The sequence below is a fragment of the Felis catus genome, chromosome D3 (genome assembly GCF_018350175.1).
Source record: "Felis catus isolate Fca126 chromosome D3, F.catus_Fca126_mat1.0, whole genome shotgun sequence".
Classification (NCBI taxonomy): domain Eukaryota; kingdom Metazoa; phylum Chordata; class Mammalia; order Carnivora; family Felidae; genus Felis; species Felis catus.
This window is the reverse complement of record NC_058379.1, coordinates 82,856,189-82,878,023: the sequence shown is the minus strand read 5'-3', so window position 1 is coordinate 82,878,023 and position 21,835 is coordinate 82,856,189. Positions and strand designations below refer to the sequence as shown.

General features: G+C 41.5%; 1 protein-coding gene across 6 annotated transcripts in view; it reads right to left on the bottom strand.

The window, feature by feature from the left end:
- CDH7 (cadherin 7) overlaps nucleotides 1–9,593 on the bottom strand; it is a 122,994-nt gene extending 113,401 nt beyond the window's left edge. For 2 of the 6 annotated variants that reach the window (XM_023242082.2, XM_045041109.1), the window contains exon 1: nucleotides 8,066–8,210. Coding sequence is in view for 1 of the 6 variants with exons in the window: in XM_023242084.2 (XP_023097852.1) it covers nucleotides 8,066–8,122 (57 nt within the window). In the remaining 5 variants the exon portion in view is untranslated. Of the gene's footprint in view, nucleotides 1–7,244; nucleotides 7,599–7,754; nucleotides 7,901–8,065; nucleotides 8,211–8,920 lie in introns of those variants that run through there. The other 4 variants (XM_019815403.3, XM_023242084.2, XM_023242083.2 and 1 more) reach the window with 4 other exon arrangements.
- Nucleotides 9,594–21,835: the final 12,242 nt, after the last annotated feature.

The following is a 21,835-nucleotide window of genomic DNA, read 5'->3' as shown; positions in this document are numbered from 1 at the left end:
TACAAATTTTCTTTTCATTACGATCAACTTCATGTTTTTAATATGGGAAATTAACCATGTAAGTCAATATATAAATTCCTTGGTAACTCTTCCATGTTTATGACTCAAAATCACTTTGGGGGAAAAAAAAGTCCATTATATTTTTCTGCAGTAGTTGAAGGCTCTTGACCCAAATTTTATTTACCTTTCTTTAAAGGTCTTTAATAGTGTACAAGAATATTTTAACGGATTTTGTGTACATTACTGGAGGATAAAATTCTCATTTTTATGAAGCAGATAAATGATTCTACAATACCCTCTGTGAAATACACTCATAGTCAGAATCTCCCATGTGAATGACTGTGATTGGAGTAGGGGAGATTCATTGTTGATCAACGTTGTTGACAGTGACTAATAACTCTGCCTGGAATGAACAACTGACAACAGCAGGGGGAAAGTCACAGGGCAGATGACCCTTCGTCATGAGGCTTCCCCAAATCCTTGCCTTCCTTTACGACCAGATCTGGTTTTCAAGGTAAAGATCAGTACAGCGGGTCAACCCAACTAATCCTGACCTGACCTGAGAGATCATGAAGGAAATGATAGGCTCTGAAGCATTATGAAAAACCTTCCGTTATTCGTGGTCTTCAAAGAGAAGTCATCAAAGCATGAACTTGAGATCCCTACTGCAAATAGGCTTCCTATCATCCCACAAGTGTCCGCACTTAGAGAGGCACCCCAATAACATTGTTTTTTTACATTTAAATGAATTTGAGCACACAACCAATCACAATTGTTGCCATTTCTCACAAAGGGTTAAATTCGGACTCAAATCTTTCCCCCAAAGCAAAACCCTGCACCCTGCCTAGTTAGGTCTCCATCCCTCTAGTCTTTTCCCTTCTTTCTGCCTCCTGAGTTTCATATTAACAGAGGGAAAGTCCCATCAGAAACAAGGGAACAGTCCCCATTAACAGAGGGAAACAGTCCCCACTGTTTCCCCATCAGAAACAGTCCCCATTAACAGAGGGAAAGCCCCATCAGAAACAAGCAGAGACCCCTGCATCCAAGCGGCGTTATGTGTCATTATGTCTTACGTGGGAAAGCTTGGGGCGGTGACCCACTGGAGGTCTGGAGGGCTGACCTGTTCACTATTGCTGGCTCAGAAAGAAAGACAGTGCAGAACAACGATGTGTTGGGATATATACACACTTTCGGTAACTTCTACAGATCTATGTCAACTTCCAGACAGTTACAAATGGGTAGCATTATAGTTGTGGGGAGAAAAACAACAGGTTCTACCTAAGGAGAAAAGAACTGAAGAGGAGCCAATCAGATGTTTGAAAGACAGTAGTGGCTGCTACCGGACTGGTAATTTAAAATTTAATGTATGCATATATATCTAATATATATAATCTAAAATTTAAGATATACATATATACATTAATTTTTAGATTACACACACACACACACACACACACACACACACACACACATCTGAGTAAGGTTTAAAATGTTTTCCTCTTGACATTTTAAAGCTGAAACTTGTAAGGGATGAAGCCCACTTACAATTGCACCAAAAGCCATCCAATATCCTAGGAAAAAACCTAACTTGGCAAAGAGGCGAAAGGCCTGTTTCCTGAAAACTATGAAACACTGAAACTCCAGAGGAGTTATGAAAGAAACTCCAGAGGAGGCAAAGAAATGGAAAGACATTCCCTGCCCACGGACTAGAAGGACAAATATTGCTAAAATGTCTGTACTACCCAAAGCAATCTACACACTGAACGCAATCCCTATCAGAAAATAAAACTCGTATTTTTTAACATATAACTTTTTTTTCTGCCAAACTAAAAGCACATGAATATCATAATAGTGGGATCAACACAACACAACACACCTTAATCAAAAGAACAGAAGAGAGAACCTCCAAAAGGAAATTTTAAGTGGATGGAAGCAAAAAGGAAAAAAGAAAAGAAAAAAAGGTCTGTGGTAAGGATCAGTCAAGTAGTTATTTACTACATCAACATCATTTATTTGACCTGACACCACTTTTACTGTGCTACTTTTTTGTTCCAATTATTTTTGTTCAACTAAGTGGCAAAGAATTATTTCCAAGTAGATGGTTTATTATTCACTTAACCTTAATAGCTCCTATTATTTTACCCAAACAAATTCATTAGTATAAAATTTTCTTGGATTTTCTGCTCTACTTAACATCTCGGGGAAGCCACTTTTCAAAATCAGAGCAAGTGACTATCATAGGCTCAAAACAATGTTTGGTTCATACCTAAAAACAAGGACTAAAAATCCCATAACAACAAAAAAATATTTTGTATGCATCAGCATCCCAAGTGCTAATCAGCAAAAGCATAAATCTGCCAGGACCTGCTCCATCTAAATTACAGGCAACATCCGAAAAGCATGACAAATAGCATGAAATGTATCGTATTCAGCCAGTCACATTAACATACAAACACAAGAGTAGTTTTAAACACATGCCTGATTACCAATTAACTTATACATGCGAAACTGCTTCTCTCCAAGTGCTACATGCCTTCTAGAAATAACTTGAGCCATGCAAGAGGATGATCAGTTATGTTAAAGGGAAACATATTCGTATTTTAGGTTCTGTGGCAAAGTTAGGGTGGAATATTCTCTTTGCAGCTCAATATAAGTAACCGATGGCTTAGCTCAGTTAAATACTATCAACAGTTTCTCTAAATGACAAGCAAGGGACAGACACTCATGCTCTCTGTGTCTGGAGCTGCATCACACATGGGTCTGAAACTATTTTGAAATGTACTGACTATATACCACATGAACACATAATTTCTTATCTCCTGGTAAGTTAATGAAGATTCGAACAACTTGTGCCTCTCCTTTAAAAACAGGTACAGTTCACAATTATGTGGATCGTGATATCCCCAAAGTAAATTCTTACTTGCATTTTCTAGAAAAACGGTGGTAAGAATGACATTCGAGGACTCCGTGTACTTGACAGAAAATAATCAGTGAGAATGCGAAAAATCCATAATGGATGACTGTCCAACATCTCTCGACTCTAACTGATATTCCCTAAGATGTTTTGCTCGCTAATCTACAAAACATAACAGTACCAGAAATCACAGTTGTAACAGTAACAAAAATTTTTAAAATCTTGCTGTTGGCCTTTTGGGAAGAAACTGTCATTTCCCAGACTGATTGAAAGTGGAACTACATTCTGACAAGCAACATATTTTTAATGGATCCTTATGAAGAGAGAACAATATACATGCTCAAAAGTGGAAATGATACCATTTCACAGCAGTGGTTAGAGGGCACTATGAAAATATTACCATTGCCTTAAGAACAACCTTCCATGTATTCGTTCTTTTGTACCTTTTTGTCTGACAAAAAGAAATATGCCTTTTTAAAATAGTCCTTGAGCATTTAATAGCATTATTTAAATTCAACGAAAAGACTGCCTCCTGATTCACCCAATGCCTTCTTAAAAGACTTTCCTTTGTCCTTGCTTTCCCCAGGACAGCAGCCACCTGTCACCACTGAGGTCCTCACTGTGACTTATCTCTGTCCATAAAGTTAGAGCAGTCTGCTTGGTAAAAAGGATAATACTTGTTCATTGTTACTTGTATTTATTTTTAAAGTAGAACCACTGAATACATTTGAGGGAATACAAAAGAAAGAGAAGACAGTCTAATCTCCTGTTCATGAATGGGCAGATGTCATAATTCCACAATAGACAGAAAGTAATCCAGGGCAAGGAGCATTTCAAGATCTGCGGCCACATTTTCTGACCACCACATATAAGCAGAGCTTTCAAGGATAATGTTTATGGGACAGAGAGAATGTCACTTCAGTGCTGAGGAAGGTAATCGCTTGGCTCTCCTGAGGGTTCATGGTGCAAAAAGAAAAAAAAAAAAGTAAAGAAGTCCCTAAACCCTCTGTTCCCCCTGATGTTTGAAGGTTCCTTGAGTGGTGGAAGCACAAAACTGGAACAGACATTAGGAAAACCTAAGGTGGCCTCTTTTTTCCCCCCTAAGAAAAACGGTATCTACAGAATTCTAGTGAAATGCCCAAGGTCACGCGACAAGTTCTTAATGGCACTGGGCATCATTGGTTACACCAGAAAACTTAAAATGTTAACATTTCTCATTCTGATACTAAAGATCCTTCTAATGTATCATCTTTGGAATAGATTATATTCTCCAAAAGCCAAGAAAAGTAAGTTTAATCTTACTCCAATTTTTATAGGACCATGAGTTGGAATTCTCCAAGCAGGATTATTCTATCCAGAAGGGTCATGAGTGCAGAGTGAGAATAAGGGGGGACGGACCCATTTAGGACTGTCATTTCCATATTACCCAAAAGACACACTGAGGAAGATCCAACTTTAAAATCTCCTCTCCTTTCCAAATCTGGTGATCAAAGAATACCTACCGCACTGTGACACTATAGATGTCCACTGAAGTTTAAACAATAGCTCTTTGAATGTTGTAGAAATAGGCTACCAACTCAATACCTTAAGATGTAAGGATGTATACGTATGGTTATTTGGTTGTTGCTACAAATCCTATATTTTGAAAGGACTGTCTGCTCCTATCTATAGCCATTTACTATTTAGATTTAATATTGTCATCTTTAGCTTCTATTATAAAACATACTATCATTTAACTTCTCTATCCATATACCATTGAAAGTTTAGGATTAGCTTCAGTAATGTTAACACTGATGGAACAGCCCTCTTCTTTTTTTTTTTTTTTTAACTTAAAAGGTATAATTTTTTACATTTTAATTAGTGAGGCTGGGGACCCTCCGTGATATGCGACTTCTCACGTAAAGAAACTGTGATCAACTCCATTAGCTCCCTGGGCCAGATAACATTACAACCACAGACCACAGCCTCCCACCGTTAACTGGCCTAAATATTCAGGCAGGGGCCCTGGAAATGAATCACACAGCCTGTAGCGTGCATCTGGCTATCAGACATGGAATGAAAACTTCTCTAAGTGGATTACAGAGTCGATTTCAACGAAGCACAAATAACTTCCCACGGGTAAAAGGAATGAAAAAGAAAAGAGGAGCAAGAGTTTATAATTAACTAGAAGAAGCCCATGCAAATTAAAAAGAAAACAAAATGACATCCCACAGTCCATCTGAGCTATTTATATGTTATATATGACATACGTATGCATGTACAATTATAACAGTGAAAATATACTTACAGTGTTTTTCCTTTATGCTTCTACAACATCCCAGCCATCTCATTTTTACTGTGTAATTTACCTTAGCATTTACACTGAGCCAGGTATGATGTATGTGACTTCAATAAAAGGCATCATGTCTTTTTCTTTTTTTTTTAAAGGCCTCATGTTTCAATACACATTTTGCAAAACAACCTAAAAGAAATTCTACCAGAATGAAAATCTAGAGTATAATCTGAGATGAATATATGGACAGATGTCTGCATAGTCATTTGCACTGATAATTCTGTCAGGGAGGAGTCTTGCGAACAACAAGGGGGAAAATGTTTGCAGGGGTAGCTTTTCTGCAAAACCGGCAAATCCCCAGAGGAGGCACTCGCGTATTGCTGGTTACAGCTAAATGCGCTCTGCTTGTCAGAGGCTGAGGAGATGGTCACACACAGGACTCTGATCACATGTCTTTTTCCTTGTCCTCAGCTCCCCTTTATCCCCCCATTTGGAAGCAACGGATTCCTTCACGCCAAGGAGAAAAGCTCCCATCACAATCCCTTTGCAACACGCTAATGCGTGTTAGTTATTTTAGAAGTTCCTGAAGCTCCCATTTTAAACTAAGGCTCTGAAGTCTTCCAACCAAGCAAAAAAATGTTTGTGTGCGCGTGTGAGAGAGAACCATGATAGGATACAAACCCCTAGCACAACAAATGCAAAACCTTGTGAAATCAAGGAAGCTTAAGATCACTGAGGCATAAATACTCACAACACTAAACAATCTATGGGCTTTTACTTTATAAAAGATTTCTGAAAGACGTGACAAAGTATCTGACTCTATGCAGAGAACTTTATAACAGCTTTGCCGTCAAATTAACTACAGTGCTGAACGATAGGGAGACCAGCAAAGAAATCATGCCTGAGGAGACACAGTGGGGTTGGTTTTTTACATCTAGGGAAGGCTGAACAGTAGCCAAAACTCAGTATGCTCCCCACCCTGTCTTTTTCATTGGACACTAAAAACTAGAGTCAATTCAAGGGTAAACTGCAGTAATACAGATGCTTTACAATTCCCCTTTTATAAAAAAGGGAAAAGCTCTGTGCTATTGTATCAAAAGTAGACTTAAGGAGAGTTGTGAGCCTGTCAGCTGATTGTTCACACAATTCCAATGACCTATCGCAGCCCTTAATTACAATAATATCTCACGTTGTAAGCGCACAATGCCCTTTTATTAAAGCTGCAATCCGAAATAGCTTTTTGCAGGGTGATGGTCTGCACTACTGACTATTGTTTTATTTTTCTGTCCACAGACATTACCAGATAAGACTATTAACACTGAAGGCCACCTAATTGCTTTTCCCACTCCACTCCTTATTAAACACTAACCTATAAGCAAGACTTCCACAAAGTCGTCAGTTTCGCTACGGTGGTCTCGATTCTTTTGCATTTTCATTCATACTATTCCAAATAGCCCTAAAAATGAAGAAACTGATTCTTGATGTATTTTCCTGTCACATACCGTAACGAGACAAGAGCTTGGGTAAACGTAAAGTCTGACTAGTTCTTTGGGGGAAAAAAAAGTAATTCCTGGTGAGTTACTGAAAGCCTCCTAACGTAATTACTTTTTTTCCTTAGCTCTCCCCCCCCCCACCCCCCGCCCACCAACTTGTCTTTATAAAGACACAAACTATTTAGATGTTGCTGGCAGTGAATCAATGCAAACTTTCCTTTAAAACACGAGATGTTACCGCCCCTAAACTCTTTTAAAATGTGTCCTTTTGTGCCGTGAACCTGATCTTTTAAATGTACGCTTGTCATAAAGTTCTGTTTACCTACTTCTGTATGGAAAATGATCTGCTGAACACCTGTCTGGTTACAGGAATTAGGAAGGATGTCTCCTACTTAAAGATTTCACTTCACGCATCTAATAAAAGGAAGATATTTCTTGCAACATAAGTATATTCACGGTTCAGTCTGCAGATCTCCAAAGCCTTGAGACACCCAGTCCTTGATGATTTCTTCACAGTTCTCAAGTGCCCAAGGCTGGGTGAACTCACGGCCAATCTTTTACTCACCTGAACTATATCTATGAAATCCGAAAAGGTTAACGATCTACAACGTGAAGCCAATACAGACCAAAGGTCCCTTCTCATTAATCCACGCAGGGAGGTTGGATACCGGCAACTAGCCGCGTAGCAGGTGCACCCACGAAGACGTCCACCGCGCAGAGAAACAGGGTGCCCTTCTCCCAGCGCAAACCTAAGGTAACGCCAGGCGGAGGGGAAGCGGGGGCGCCGAGCAGAGGCAAGCCCTGCAGACGCACCGTCGCAGCAGAATACTAATTACAGGCAAGAGCAAAACACCCTTAGACGAGTGGCACCTTCTCCAAAGGTAAAAGGAGTCCAGCGTGGACGGCTACGAGGACTCCCGTGCACGCCGGCGCACACCCCCTTCCAGTCTCAGACCGCCGCGCAGCCGGCGGCCCCGCCAGCGCGGAGACCTGCCCCCCCCGCCCTGCACCCCAGGTCAGCGGCGGCCCACTCGCGTCCCTCCTGGAGGACGGCGGTCCAAGAGTCCGGCCTCACCGCTTCATCGGGAGCGTGCGCGGATCCGCTCTCGCCCCGAACTCGCCAACACGCGCCGCCCCCGGCGGCGGTCGGCTCGGGCTCTCGGGGGGCCGAGCGCCCGCGGCTCGGTACGCACGTCTGTGCTGCCCCGCCGAGCCACGTCTCCCGGCCGCACAGCGGAAACTTGGGGACGCCAAAGGAAACTCCGCACGGATGCCCCCGCCCGCCTGCCGCTCACCGCCGAGTCCGGCCCCCGGAGGCGCACGGCGAGGGCGCGCGCTCCTGCCCGGCGGCGCCTTCCCCGGCCCCGCGCGGGCGGACGCACTCACCTGGGGCCTCGCTGCCCTCCCGGCGGCGTCCGGCGCCAGCGACCCGGCTGTTGGCATCCGAGAGGGCGCGCGCTCAGCGGCCGGGCGCCCGCGTGCGCTTCGGGACCCAGTGCGCGCAGCTCGGCGCGCGGGGCGGACTGGCGGCGCCCGCCCGGCACCCGCTGCGGCCGGCCGGGCGCGGGCTCCTGCTCCAATCACAGCCCTCTCCGCGGGGCGCGGGCCGCGGGGCCCCTGCCCCGGCCCGGGCCGCGGGCGCCCCCGGCCCGCCGCCGCCCGCTCCAAGGGGCCGGCCGCCTCTCCCCGAGCGGCTCAGACGCCAGGTCCGGAGCCAGCGGGAGCGCGCGTCCGGAGAGAGGGCGAGAGGGCGAGCGCCCGAGAGAAGACGAGAGGGCGCCGGGCCAGCGCAGGAGGGAGGCGAGGAGGTGAGGGTGGTCGGCGCCGGAGGCCTGCGGTCGGCGCCGGGCGACCCCGGCCCGGGGAGCCACTGAGACTTGGGCACCTCCTGGAGACCCAGTGAGGGCTGTTGGAGAGGAAGCCGCTCCGCCGCCACGCGCGCACACACGCGCGCGCACACTCGCGCACCCCTCCTCCAGCGCCCTCCTGACGGCTCCGTACAGATGGAGTCCTTCGCGGGGAAATCAAGGGGAGCGGGGAAAGTAGGAGGGGCTGCGGCCCATCCATCTCTCCGCCAGGTATTTGCATCTGAGAGCGCGGAAGCTGGAGGAGAGTTTTGAGAATTTTTTTTTTTTTTTTTCCCGAGCGCCCTCCCCTCCCACCCCCAACCTGTCGTGGAAGCCGTGATCAATTGAGCTCCTGAGGCATGAAGGCAAAGTCATGAAAGTAATCAGAACTTACAGTTTTCTTGCGTGATGGTGTTGCCCTTTCAATCTCCTCGGACTGCCCTAGTTCTACTTTCTTCACTTGCAGAAAATGTTCTTCCCCGCTGCGTTCTCTAACGCAGAACTTCTGAGGGGTGCGGTTTACGCGCAGGGTGGGGTGGAAGGACCCTCGGGAGCTGGGGAAGGGGATCCGGGCTTGTACGGAGAGCGCGCTGCAGCCAGCAGAGTTGAGCCCGCTTTGTTTTCCTCGGCTCAGGTGCTTGATTTCACCTGACAGCTAGGTGTTCTGTCGTCAGGGTTCGGGAGGTGAACGGATCCTTTCTGAGTGCGTTCATTTTTCCTATTCTGTCGGGGGAACGTGCCCTGCTTCTCTTATCCATCCTTAACGGCGAATGTGGGTGCAAGGCTTGTCCTTGTCAGCACCCTCCCTCTGCTTTCGGGTTCATTCAGGCACAGTGGCTCTCCCCCATCCGGTCCATCCTGCCCGGTCAGCTTGCATCTTCGTAGTCTTTAAAACAGTCGTATGCTAATAATTCCACCAGCATTTTTTTTTTAAACTCCTGTTGAGTTCCAGATGCCTAGCGTTGCTGTTTATTAAACATTGCTTCATTTTTAAAGTTCGATCTCCCACCCGAAACCTCCCCAAGTCCAGGCCCGCTTGGATGGCCATTTCATAGTTCACTTCCACTCAACTGTCTGTCATCGCCCAAAGTCAGGATGTTCAGAACAGACCTATCTGAATACTGGATTTCCCCAGTATTCTCTTCTCTGTCCGGGGCATTATCATTTTCCAGGTACCCAGACATTAAACATGGGCTTCATCTTTGAGGCCTTTGACATGCTTTTTTTTTTTTTTTTCTGTATTAAAATCCTCAATTATTCTGGCTAATACCATACAATCTGGAACTTTACATTTTTCTGATGGCCATACAAGCATGTGCCTTGCTTTGTCTTATGAACGCACTGCTGGGATGGGACCAATTCTTATAATTGTTCTGGACTAAAAGACTCAGGAAAACAAAGGTTTCATATTGATATTCAGTAGGATCAAGACACCGCACAGACTTGGGCCATGATAGATATCTGTTAAATAAAGAAGAGAATGTTTATATCTCATCCAGCAATTACCACAAGCCTGAGGACACCATGCTATTTGTAACCTGCTCATTGATCTCCTGGGTCTTTCATCTATGAGATGATATGAGGAAATAGGTACTGTGCCATATTTGTTTTAATCAAAGGAAAACGAATTGGAGATCATTTTTTTTAAGTTTTTTTCCCACAACTTATCCTTTTTTTTTTTTTTTTGTGCCTCCCCATAAATATTGATCACAAATTTGGCTTCTATCCTGAACCACATGCTTCCATGTAATCTGCCTTCTTAAAAAAAAAAAATCTCTTAAACTAGGGCACCTGGGTGGTTCAGTCTGTTAAGTGTCCAACTTGGGCTTTGGTTACTGAGTTTGAGCCCTGCTTTGGGCTCTCTGCTGTCAGCATGGAACCGGCTTTGAATCTTCTGTCCCCCTCTCTCCCTGTGCCTCCCTTGCTCGTCCGTGTGTGCTCGCTCTCTCTCTCTCTCTCTCTCTCTCTCTCTCTCTCTCTCAAATAAATAACAAAACAAAACAATCCTGAAGCCATAACTTTTACAGGGATTGTAGAAGGGGTGAGATGAGCTCAGTTAAACAGAATACCAGTTCTGGTCCTTAGAGTCACAAGCCATTCATCCTAGGAAGGTCTAAGTGCCTCTCTACCTCGGGGACAAGATAAAGAATCGTGGACACCCCTTTTCCTAGGACATCTGGGATGACCTCTCTGCAGAGGTGGCACTTAAGCTCGAGGTGATGATACGAATGAGTCACGCTTATGAAGATCTGAAGGAAAAAGAACCTGGGCAGAATAAAGTCAAATATCTACAGAAGGAAAGCTCTGGGCGTGTTTGAGAAACCTGAAGTATTGTAGGAAGGGGAAAGTCTAGATGGATCAAGTGGGGAGGGGAGGGGGGGAGAGGTTGCTGGGGCAGGGACACATTCCCAGGTCCCTCTAGGTCCCTGAAAGGTGTTCGTTATTTTATTCTCAGGAAGAAGCCCAACATTTGTTCGGAATGGCCAATAAGACAAGAACTCCGCAGGTTTAGGCTGTGGTCAAGTCCAGGGACGAGACCTGTTTTATTAGATTCTTTTACTCTCCCCTTCTCTTCCTAAAACTCTAGTTGGTTGGAAAACCTAGTTTCCTGAGAAACACAAATAAAAATTTACTGTACTAGATAAACCCTAAGGTGCCTGGCAAATGTTTAAGATTCCATGAAATACAAATGTAAGTCATAACTGCATATGCTTACTTAAGAAACTTCATAATGTTTCCATGTAATTTTCAAATTTATGTTTTCATATTTCTATTATATATAATAACCTTTCTCAAATCCCTTCAGTGCAAGGTTTTATTTCTTCAGTGTCATATAATATGGTATACACAAATTTGATTAATGTTCCCTTCTCGGTTGAAAAAAGCAACCCTCCTTTCAATTTATTTATTTTTTTTACTCTTGATGAAATCAATAAAATCAGCTGTACCAGAGCTATATTTTGGAAAAGGAGAAGTCAGAAAAGGTAGGCGAACTCTGTCATGCCTTGTGTCACCACGGAAGGTACTTCCCTACATATTTTATCTCTCAAAGCAGATTTGGTACAAGTAAGAAGGTTCTGATGAGATTGCTGATTAGGTTATATTCATTCTATCCTGAACTTACTCTAAAACCAAATGAGGCTCAAGGATCTTGCAGCTAAGAGCTGAAGACAGCTAACCAGTGAGAATTGAGTAGCTGTAGAAATTCAGGGGGTTCTGGTAGGAAAACATAGATGTCACAGGAAGAAAGAAGCACCTATGGGGCGCCTGGGTGGCGCAGTCGGTTAAGCGTCCGACTTCAGCCAGGTCACGATCTCGCGGTCCGTGAGTTCGAGCCCCGCGTCAGGCTCTGGGCTGATGGCTCGGAGCCCGGAGCCTGTTTCCAACTCTGTGTCTCCCTCTCTCTCTGCCCCTCCCCCGTTCGTGCTCTGTCTCTCTCTGTCCCCAAAATAAATAAAAAACGTTGAAAAAAATTAAAAAAAAAAAAAAAGAAGCACCTAAATCAGGCAAACTGTCAAGAAGGGGAGGAATTTATAGTTTCTTCAACATAAGCCAGTGGCTAATAAATATGTTTTTTTCATTATGTAATGCTTAGCATTTTCCAGAGGGTGTCTATGTTCTTCAATTTATTTTATGTAATTAAGCATGCTTCCATCTTCTAGAAAATGAAGGTTTTAGGAGGAGAGATTCTAGCTCAATATACTCATTTGCCAATTAGGTAAGCATTAATTGAACCCCTGCTGAAGGATGGACTACAAAGATGAATTTCAGATGTAGTTCCTACCCTTAGGAACCTTCCAACCTATGGTGAAAATCAGGCAGGGGGTACATCTCCATATACCATGATAAACATTGTGATGAAGCATGCATAAATGTCAAGCGTGGGAGTACATAAAAGGGGCCATATGACAGAAAGTCTTGAATGCGAGAATAATTTGGAGGGTGCCGTGAGGACAATAAGGTATCACTAAGAGTTTTATGAGGGAGAGTCATTACCATAATTCCAGTAGAAGATGGAACACTCCGGCAGCCTTGGAAGACATTATTGGACTAGAGGTTAGGAAATGTTTAGGAAATTATTCCAGAAATCCAGGTAAGAAACATCTGGGCCTGGACTCTACTTGGGACACTAATGATTGAATATCTCTTGGATTTGAAATCAGAAAATCTGTATCTAAATCTATATCATCTATCTATAGATATATAGTTATCAATAAGGGAGCATAAATGAACACTAAATGATGATAGACACGTGCCTACAAGTAGCATCATGGAATCGCCCCCAATCACCTCCTACTGGTGACAGTATCCCTCGCAGAACACTGGGCCGGAAGAATCCAAAGTCTGAGATAATACAACTTTGTTGCTTAGGATATGCTCAAGGGCTCCTTTTTCATCATCCAGAAAGTCAGTCTGTTCAAAAATGAATACTTGCAGGGTGTGGTACTCAGCTGAAGGGCCCTGAAGATATTCACAGACAGGAGAGATACGAAGTCAGCACAGAATTATTTAGGAAATACAAAGATGTCTATTGGGGCCGAAGGAAGTCATCCCTTAGAAGTTTCTCCGTGTGGAGAGGAGGGCAACAGGACTTTCAGGAGCCTCAATCCTTAAGAATGCAGGATGCTCGGGGTGCCTGGGTGGCTCAGTCGGTTGAGCGTCTGACTTCAGCTCAGGTCATGATCTCATGGTTCGTGGGTTCGAGGCCCCGTGTCGGGTTCTGCGCTGACAGCTCAGGGCCTGGAGTCTGCTTCAGATTCTGTGTCTCCCTCTCTCTCTCTGCCCCTCCCCTGTTCAAGCTTTGTCTCTCTCTCAACACTAAATAAACATTAAAAATTTGAAAAAAAAGAAAAAGAATGCAGGATGCTCAATGGTCCGTGGTCTGGGAGGAAACAAGTGAAAATCTACATGGAAAATTTCCCTGAGACTCTCAGTTTGTGCCGCCAAAGGTTCCGTGTTGGCTGTGACATTGCAGGTGGCTCACTCCTCCCACAAACCATTTAGAAAACAAAAACAAAAACACCCACAGAGAGAAAATGGGAACAAAAGGACGTAGCGGGAATGGCAAACAAAAGTGATGAATTCGTGTTTCCCCAGATCTAAGCAAAGGAGGTGGTCCTGACTATCCATCCAGTTTCCTCCAGATATTCAGGGCTTCCCATCGAGGCTTGAGAATAGCTGAGCTGTTGTCGGCCATTGGGTATGATTTGAAAGTAGAAGCAGAATTTTCTCCTGCTACATGTCAAATTTCTCAACATTTTCTTTCTGAAGAACAAACTCCAGCAGATAAACATCTGATTTGGATTTGGTATTAAATGCCAAAGCAAGGGAACACCTACTTCTTTAAATGGCATGTACTAATGCAGTTGTATCTCAGGGTTGAAAATAGTTGGAACGCAAATGACTTTTTTAAAAAGCAGCTCAAATCAAAATTGTCAGAAATAATACGGCGAGGCCTGCGCTGTCTGTTGAATCACAGTGGTTCCATAAAAGCCTTCGAAAACCTTCAGAGAGAAAAGCAACAATGCAAATTTCTGCTAAACAGTGCACTCTCTGTGATAAGCAATAGAATCTCTGGACAAATGTGGATTTTCTCAAACTCATTTCAAATATATTTCTTGAGTATGAACTGCGCTCCAGGTTTAATGCCACACACCGCAGGAACCAGAAGGGAAAGAAAGGCCAAGACCCCACAGTTGTATTCCCGGCACATAGATATAAAAGAAGGGAGAGATGAGGCTAAACTCAGGAAGGGCACAGTGCACACACAGTGAGTTACCAGATTTGAAAGGCGGAGATAATAGTTTCTACTGGAGTGTTAACTGAAGCGTCTGACTTGATTTCGGCTCAGGTCATGATCTCATGACTGTGAGATCGAGCCCCGTCATGGGGCTCCCTGCTGGGCATCGAGCCTCCTTAAGCTTCTCTTTCTCCCTCTCTCTCTACTCCTCCCCCATCTCCCTCTCTAAATACATACATACATACGTATATACGTAATAATTAAAAAGAAAAAAGTATGGCATTTCCCTCGGGTCTAGGACGTGACTAGAGCCAGTAGGAGTCAACAGCAAATCAGGAGATTATTCACAGAACTGGAAACCATCTCCAAGGAGCAAAGGGATTTTTTTTTTTTTTTCAGATAAAATTAGATTCTACGTAATCCTCTTCTCACCAAGACAGAAAGAGGGCTCCCTAAGCATGCATTCAGCTGTTCCACTTGTATTTGGGACACTATTCCTCCGCCCATGCCCACTGAGCTCAACACTGACCTGGTTGTTCCCTGCGTGGAGATCCAGAGAACGGGCGTGCTCTGGGTTCTGCAGATTTTACAGCTGGTGCCACTCAATTATACTCAGTGCTCTCCTAACACACATAAGCTGTGCGTGTAGGAATGACCCTACCTCCAGCGGCTGCATGGAGCTACGTGACTTTGAGGCCACACTCGTGTTCAGAAGGAAAATCAGAAAATAGGAGGGAAAACTATACACCTCAGTGAGAAAGCTTAGATGAAATGAGCCAGTTTCTTCGAAGGTGAGTTTTTTAAGAAGTCAAGCATGCTTAATAAAGTCGTGAAGAACCACCGCCCTAGAAGATACTTCGGGTTAAGGAGAGCAGCAGTCTTTTTATGAACCTGAACTACACGCACAAAGGCAAAATCTGAAGCAGTCATTATCTTTGTGAACTACAAATGGTTTCTCTTTCCACTTTGAGGGCTGAATGATTAAAAATGAATAGAACAAGCGTCTCTGTTTTATTTCATTCCCCATCTAACAAAATGGTCACTCTAAAGTCCAAATTAAAGGAGGTCCCCCGACTGCAAATGATTAAATAAAGAACAAACCCAATTCAGACTGATGCAGTTACATTAGGACCAATAGGAGCAAACATACTTCATGGGCAAAATAAGGCACGATATTTCCCAATGCCTTCGCGTGTTCGTGTGAGAACAGTTGTGGTTGAAATGAGTTCTCATTATGCCATGTGTGTTAGCTAGGGATTTTTACTTTTAATGTTGAGAGACAAAAAAAAATGTTATAGTAAGTAATTTAAAGACTTCCTTGCAAATATATCTGTGGATACAGATGCTGGTCTGAAAGGGTTAATGGGTCTTGGCAAGCCACTAAATTACCACCAGTCACTGAGGATAATTGGAACCAATACCTTATGCATGAAATGACCTACATAAGACACCTTTGAAGACATTTAATCATATTCCCTTACTTTATCAATGATGAAACTGAAATTCAGAGAGGGAACGAGATTGGTTCATACTCCTAGGATAAATTTCAAGTATGGAAGTAAGAATCAAAACCCGGTAATGAAAGCATGCTGATTGGTCTATCCCGCAATACCCAAAGCAGGATTCTTAAAGATCTTAGATCCTGGTACTTAATTATTTGATATTTTGCATTTCAAATACCAAGAAAGATTTTTGTTTACATTTCATAATGTGTCTGAGCAATGGAAAAATAATTTGGTTGTAGCCTTTCTCATTTTTAATATGATATTTTTTACAGCTCAGACTGTAGTGACTATATAATTACAAAAATTGAATGTATATTATAAATAATTCTGAAAACATGGATTTCCATCACACCTTAAAATTTTATTTAAATACAAATATACATCATAATTTTCATTCTTATGAGAATAAGAATTGAATGAGTCATTTGCTTCAGGGCAAAATGCCTATATGGTGGAGAACTAAAAAGGCAAAGGACTAGCTCATGGCTAGAAAGCCATTTGCTGTTAGAATCCATATTTATTGATAATTCAATTCCATTATCATATGAAATGTCAAGTAGTTTCCACCCAAAAGTTAACAAATTTAAAAAAAAAAAGTAAGTTTATTTAAATCATAGTTAGGAATAGAAATAGCTCCATGACTTTTTAGAAAATTATTAGAGTCCTTTAAACATTCCAATTTTCCCCAATAGATTAAGACAAAATAAATATTTCTAAATTTCTGGAAAAACAGCTCCTTAACTGCTCTTGAAAATTTGCCTAGATTGTGCCTCCTGTTTGTGTGAATACCAGAAAAGAGCAAGGCCAATAGTGTTTCAGATGTTTTAGTTTGTGTAACCAAGGTGTACCAACTGAGGGTTCCTCAGATTTACACGGAGCCCATCTTCCACATGACTTTGGCCCACAGAGTTTTTGTTTTCATTTTTTACGTAAGTATCTTCCAGTGTTTGTTATTGGAAGATCATGCATCCAGATCCCTATTTCCGACTTCTCTTTTATACGCCAAAATTCTGACCAAGCTGGGCTGCAATTTCATATTGTAAAGTATGATTGAACTTGAGCATTTTCTGTTTCCTTGAGATGGGACGTGTACACTCCTGTTTACCACAGTCATCTTAGTCCATAATTTAACTGGTAGCAGTTTATGGGTGTACAAATAATGATCCCTAGTGTCAAGGGTACAATGTCTCAGTCTGCTCAAGCTATTATAAGAAAATTCCACACACTATGTAGCTTAGACAGCAAACACTAATCTCTCACAATTCGAGGAGCCACAACTCTGAAGTCAAGGTATCAGCATGGTCAGGTTCGGGTGAGAGCTCTCTTCCTGGCTTAGAGACAGCCACCTTCTGGTGGTGTCCTCATGTAGCCAAGAGTGAGATATGCCCTCTTCATCCCCTTACATAGAAATCAATCCCATGGTGAGGTCTCCACCCCAGTGATCTCATCCAAATCCAATTATGTCCCAAAGACTCCAGCTCCAAACTCACCATCACATTGGGGATTAGGGCCTCAACATATGAATTTGGGGGGTAGGGGGCGGGGAACACAAACATTCAGTCCATAGCATAGCATGTGAGTAGGCAGACTTAAAAGTCTAAGAATTTTTATAAAGTGTGTCTTATTTTACAAAATGAAAAAGTTAAAAAAAAGAAGTCTTCAGACATTTTTTTTTTCATTTAATCACTAGACATAATGAGATTTTATCATTCTTGTGATAGAAGTAACCTGTAGGATATATTGGAAGTGAGTGAAAACCTCAGTATTAGTCTATCTGCCCTGTTACATTACCTGGAAAATCTTAGTACCACCCACTGGGACATATCTACCTTATTATATGTAAGTTTGCAAAAGACTTCTGATCATTTTTTTCCCTTATTTTATTTCTGCTATCAATGTTTTCTAGTCTTGGTACTCCTATTGATTTAAATGGGACCTTAGCATCCACATAAAAGTATCAGAAGTGAGAAAAGCAAAACACGATTTATCTCATTTCATGAAGACTAGTTCTGAAATACTCCCAAGTAATTTTAGTTTCCCCTATCCTAATGGGATTATGAGATGTTAACTAAATCCCAGTTTATAAAGATTCCTTTTTTTTGGAAAATATAGTCATTTCAATCATGCCCCTCATATTCTTCCATATTTGTAATATATGGTCTTTATATTCCTAAATTCCACTCCTTACGTTGACTTTCTTTTGTTATTTTTTACTTTGAGTTTAAAAACAGGATCACTTGAGGGGCACCTGGGTGGCTCAGTCAGGTGAGCATCTGACTTCAGCTCAGGTCATGATCTCATGGTTCATGGGTTCGAGCCCCGCGTCGGGCTCTGTGCTGACAGCTCAGAGCCTGGAGCCTGCTTCGATTCTGTTCCTCTGTCTCTTTCTCTCAAAAATAAGTAAACATTAAAGCTTTTTTAAAAATAGGATGACTTGATAATCAGTAATAAGAATCATACAAGATATGGGTACAACATTGTATTTTATATTTTTAATAGTGCCTATGTAAATAGAATTGGATATATAATCATGCATTTAAACTACAAGGAATATTTTTAAAACTTTTGAGGCATTTACATTTTCATTTTGGAATAAAATAAACTATACCCATTTTAACTAATATGCTTAAAGGGCATTTTAAACATTTATTACATATATCATGTATGAATATACTATGTTGGTAAAAGCATAGGAGTATCAAAGGACCCATTATATTGTTTTATTTTATCGTATTAAAAAAAGTTTTGTTAATGTTTATTTATTTTTGAAGGAGAGAGAGAGACAGAGTGTGAGCAGAGGAGGGGTAAAGAGGGAGGGAGACATAGAATCCGAAGCAGGCTCCAGGCTCTGAGCTGCCAGCACAGAGCCCGACGTGGGGCTCTTAACTCACAAACCGTGAGATCATGACCTGAGCTGAAGTCGACTGAGCCACTCGGGTGCCCCACCATCACATTATTTTTTTAAAAAAAACTTGAATTCATTCACACTTGCTCAGAATTATTTATATATCTTTGTTATAAATAAAACATGGAACCTATTATTCTCTTGATAGATGTAAATCTCTAAGTCTAGATATTCTCGATTTTTTTTTCAAAACTATAAGAAGGGTTCTGAAACATACACAAGGTCAATAAAAGTATAGATATTGCAATTGACTTTTGTTTGTTTGCTTTGCTTTTTTGTTTTAAGAAACAGAAGGCTGCAGGAGTTACACACACATCAGCTATATCGTATCTCATTTATAGGAAAGGATGCCATGGTTGGAGTGAACAAAATTGCTTATGAAAAATATCTTGCCAACAAAAAGCAGGTTACTGATACTATATAAATTATGTAAATTTAATGCCCAATGGATGATCATTGGAGTCAGATGAACACATCAAATTCAAAAGAAAGAATAATCACTGTGAAATACTCATTTTGGCCAAAAAAAAAAAAAAAAAAATGTAAGAGCCTAACATTCTCTCTCTAAACTTTCTGGACTTAGTATAAAAAAGTTAGAAAGCTCAGAAGTAACAGAACAGATGTGAAAGAAGGGAAAGCATAAATTCCTTCACACTTCTGATTAACCAAGCTTAAGATTGAGGTATTGAGACTAAAAGCAAGTAGGGGGAAAATGTAACTTTTCTTCACTTCTTTAAGTCCATTAAGCACTAATTGGGAAAGATTTTTTTTTTCCTGGCAGTTTCATCAGGAAAAAAAAGAAGTTTCTTCGTGTCCATTCTGACCGAAGGCACAAAAGGGCTCAACCGTGTGGGGAAACATGTATTCCTTTCAGTGGAGAGCTTTTATTTTACCCCCATCAACAGGATCTCAGTCCCCTTTTGAAACCTATTGTCCTTAGCTAAGACCCTTGTCTTAGCAACAGATGTTGCAAAGATTATACTAGCCTGTCCACTATCCTGTTTCATTTTTAAAGGAAGAAAGAAAAGTGAGAGAAAGAGAGAGAGAGAGAATGAAACAGAGAAAAGAGACCAAGACTCGCTTTCCATCACTGGACCATTTCGCACTTGAGCCAATCTGTTTGCACATGCTCTGCTGGCCTGGCAGAAAGGACTGAGCCTTTTACATTCAGCTTGAGGTCAATCTTAATGTGGTATTCAGTGGTCCTCACGCCTTTCCCTTGAAGTGGCCGCCTCTGATTGCCAGAACAAATTGAGGTGATTCAAGCCACCAGCAGGGCATAAGTATAACTCCTATTCATTCAGAAGGGAGGAAAGAGCTCAGAACAGACCAACTGGGGAGGCCCACAATAAACCGTAGGATTAGATTTGATACACTGGATATTAAGACATGGCCAGATTGAGAGGGAGGCCATAATGACATAAGAATCCACAAGATAGTTATATGAATGACCATAAGAGAAAACAGTACCTGGGCGTTTATGAAGTCACAACTAATTATCAAGCGCCTTACATTGCTGTGTCTTCGTGACATCTGTGGAATTCTCACTGTCACTTCGACAACAAACTCGTTATGTGCACAGGACATATGCAGAGGGCTAAAGACATTTATCAAGAAAAAAAAATCCATTAGGCAGGAAGCGATCTTAAGCAAAGTAATGGTTAGGCAAAGTTGGATGGATTGTCTCCCAATTTAAGCATAGGAGTATATAAGCAATTTAAACCTAATAAATCTATTCTAAAAACAAAGAGTAAAGGAAAGTATTGTCGAATAACAACAGAAATTAATTACATGAAAATGAGCATAAATTGATTTAAATGGCACTCTCATTTTAAATCAGGGCTTTTGAAATGGTTGGGGGGAAGAAAGAAATTTTAGGAGGACATGTTTCAAAGATCTCATATTTACTTTTTTTTTTAGTTTCAGTTTTTTAATTTACATCCAAATCGTATTTACTTTTAATATAAAATGTTCCTGATCCATTCATTGAGATAACAACATTAGCCAAATATTATCTAAGTATAAGTGAGATTCTTTTTTTTTTTCTTTTTGGTGGAATTATATTCCTTAAATTCGTATTGTCAATTCCACACTTTTCAGTTTTCACATATATTAGTGAGTCAGAGTCCAGGGCGATTATTCCATGAGCCCAATTCAATCCCAGATCTCCCATCCATAGATAGTGGTGAAATTTTTATATGTTAGAACTTTGGCTTCAGATTATTTTTCTTCTTATCCCGACGAGGATGGGTAATATTGCTGAGTTCTATTCAAAGAATTCAGTAGAGAATCTTGCATAGCTTATGCACTCAGTACATGAAGCATGTTTAAATATTAATTTATACTACATTAGTACATAATGCCATCACACAAAAAAAGAAACAGATGCACATATGTGGAAGACATTGCACATTTTTTCCAACTATCATTAAGCATATAGCGTATTTTTCAACCAAGGTAGTTACCTCTTAAATTATGAAGGGCAACTTATTTTGTCAATGAGAGGTCATCGGCCTTTGCTTTACCAAAGTGAATGCTGACCTTCAAGTGAATTTCATGGTCATTTAGATAGGGATTGACTATTATTTCTGAAGGATGATCAAAATGCTGAGTAGTCTTTCATATCGAGCTCTTTCTTCCATGCGGCCTCTATACTTTGTTTCTGTGTGTAGCTCTTTTCATGACTGGCAATTTCTCTATTCTTCTCTATTCCTGTCCTAATAGATCTTAAAATTATCCTGTGCCAAGAAATGATGTCCCCAAAGTCTAGAATTTACATGGACGTTGGAATTGAGTCACAAGTTCTTTTGATGTGTGTTAGGTGGAAACAGAAGTGTTTCCTCAAGATATACACACTATTAATAATGAGGACGGGGAATGATATCTCTATTTGGGAAGTTAATTACCCTGCTGATACCGGAGCTAATAGCTCCGTACCAAATATAAATTCAGTGTATTGATCTGTTAGAGTTGAGTCCAGAGGGTGTCTGGTAACACAATGAAATTTACAGTGAAATTAGCAGCAAGGAAGTTAGTTCATGACTATAAATTGTCATGGAAAATAAACAAAGACATTCGGCATAGGGGAAATGGAGACAATGATATATTTTGAGAAAAATTACTTTGTCAATGCACCTCTCAAATCACTGGGGGCAATAT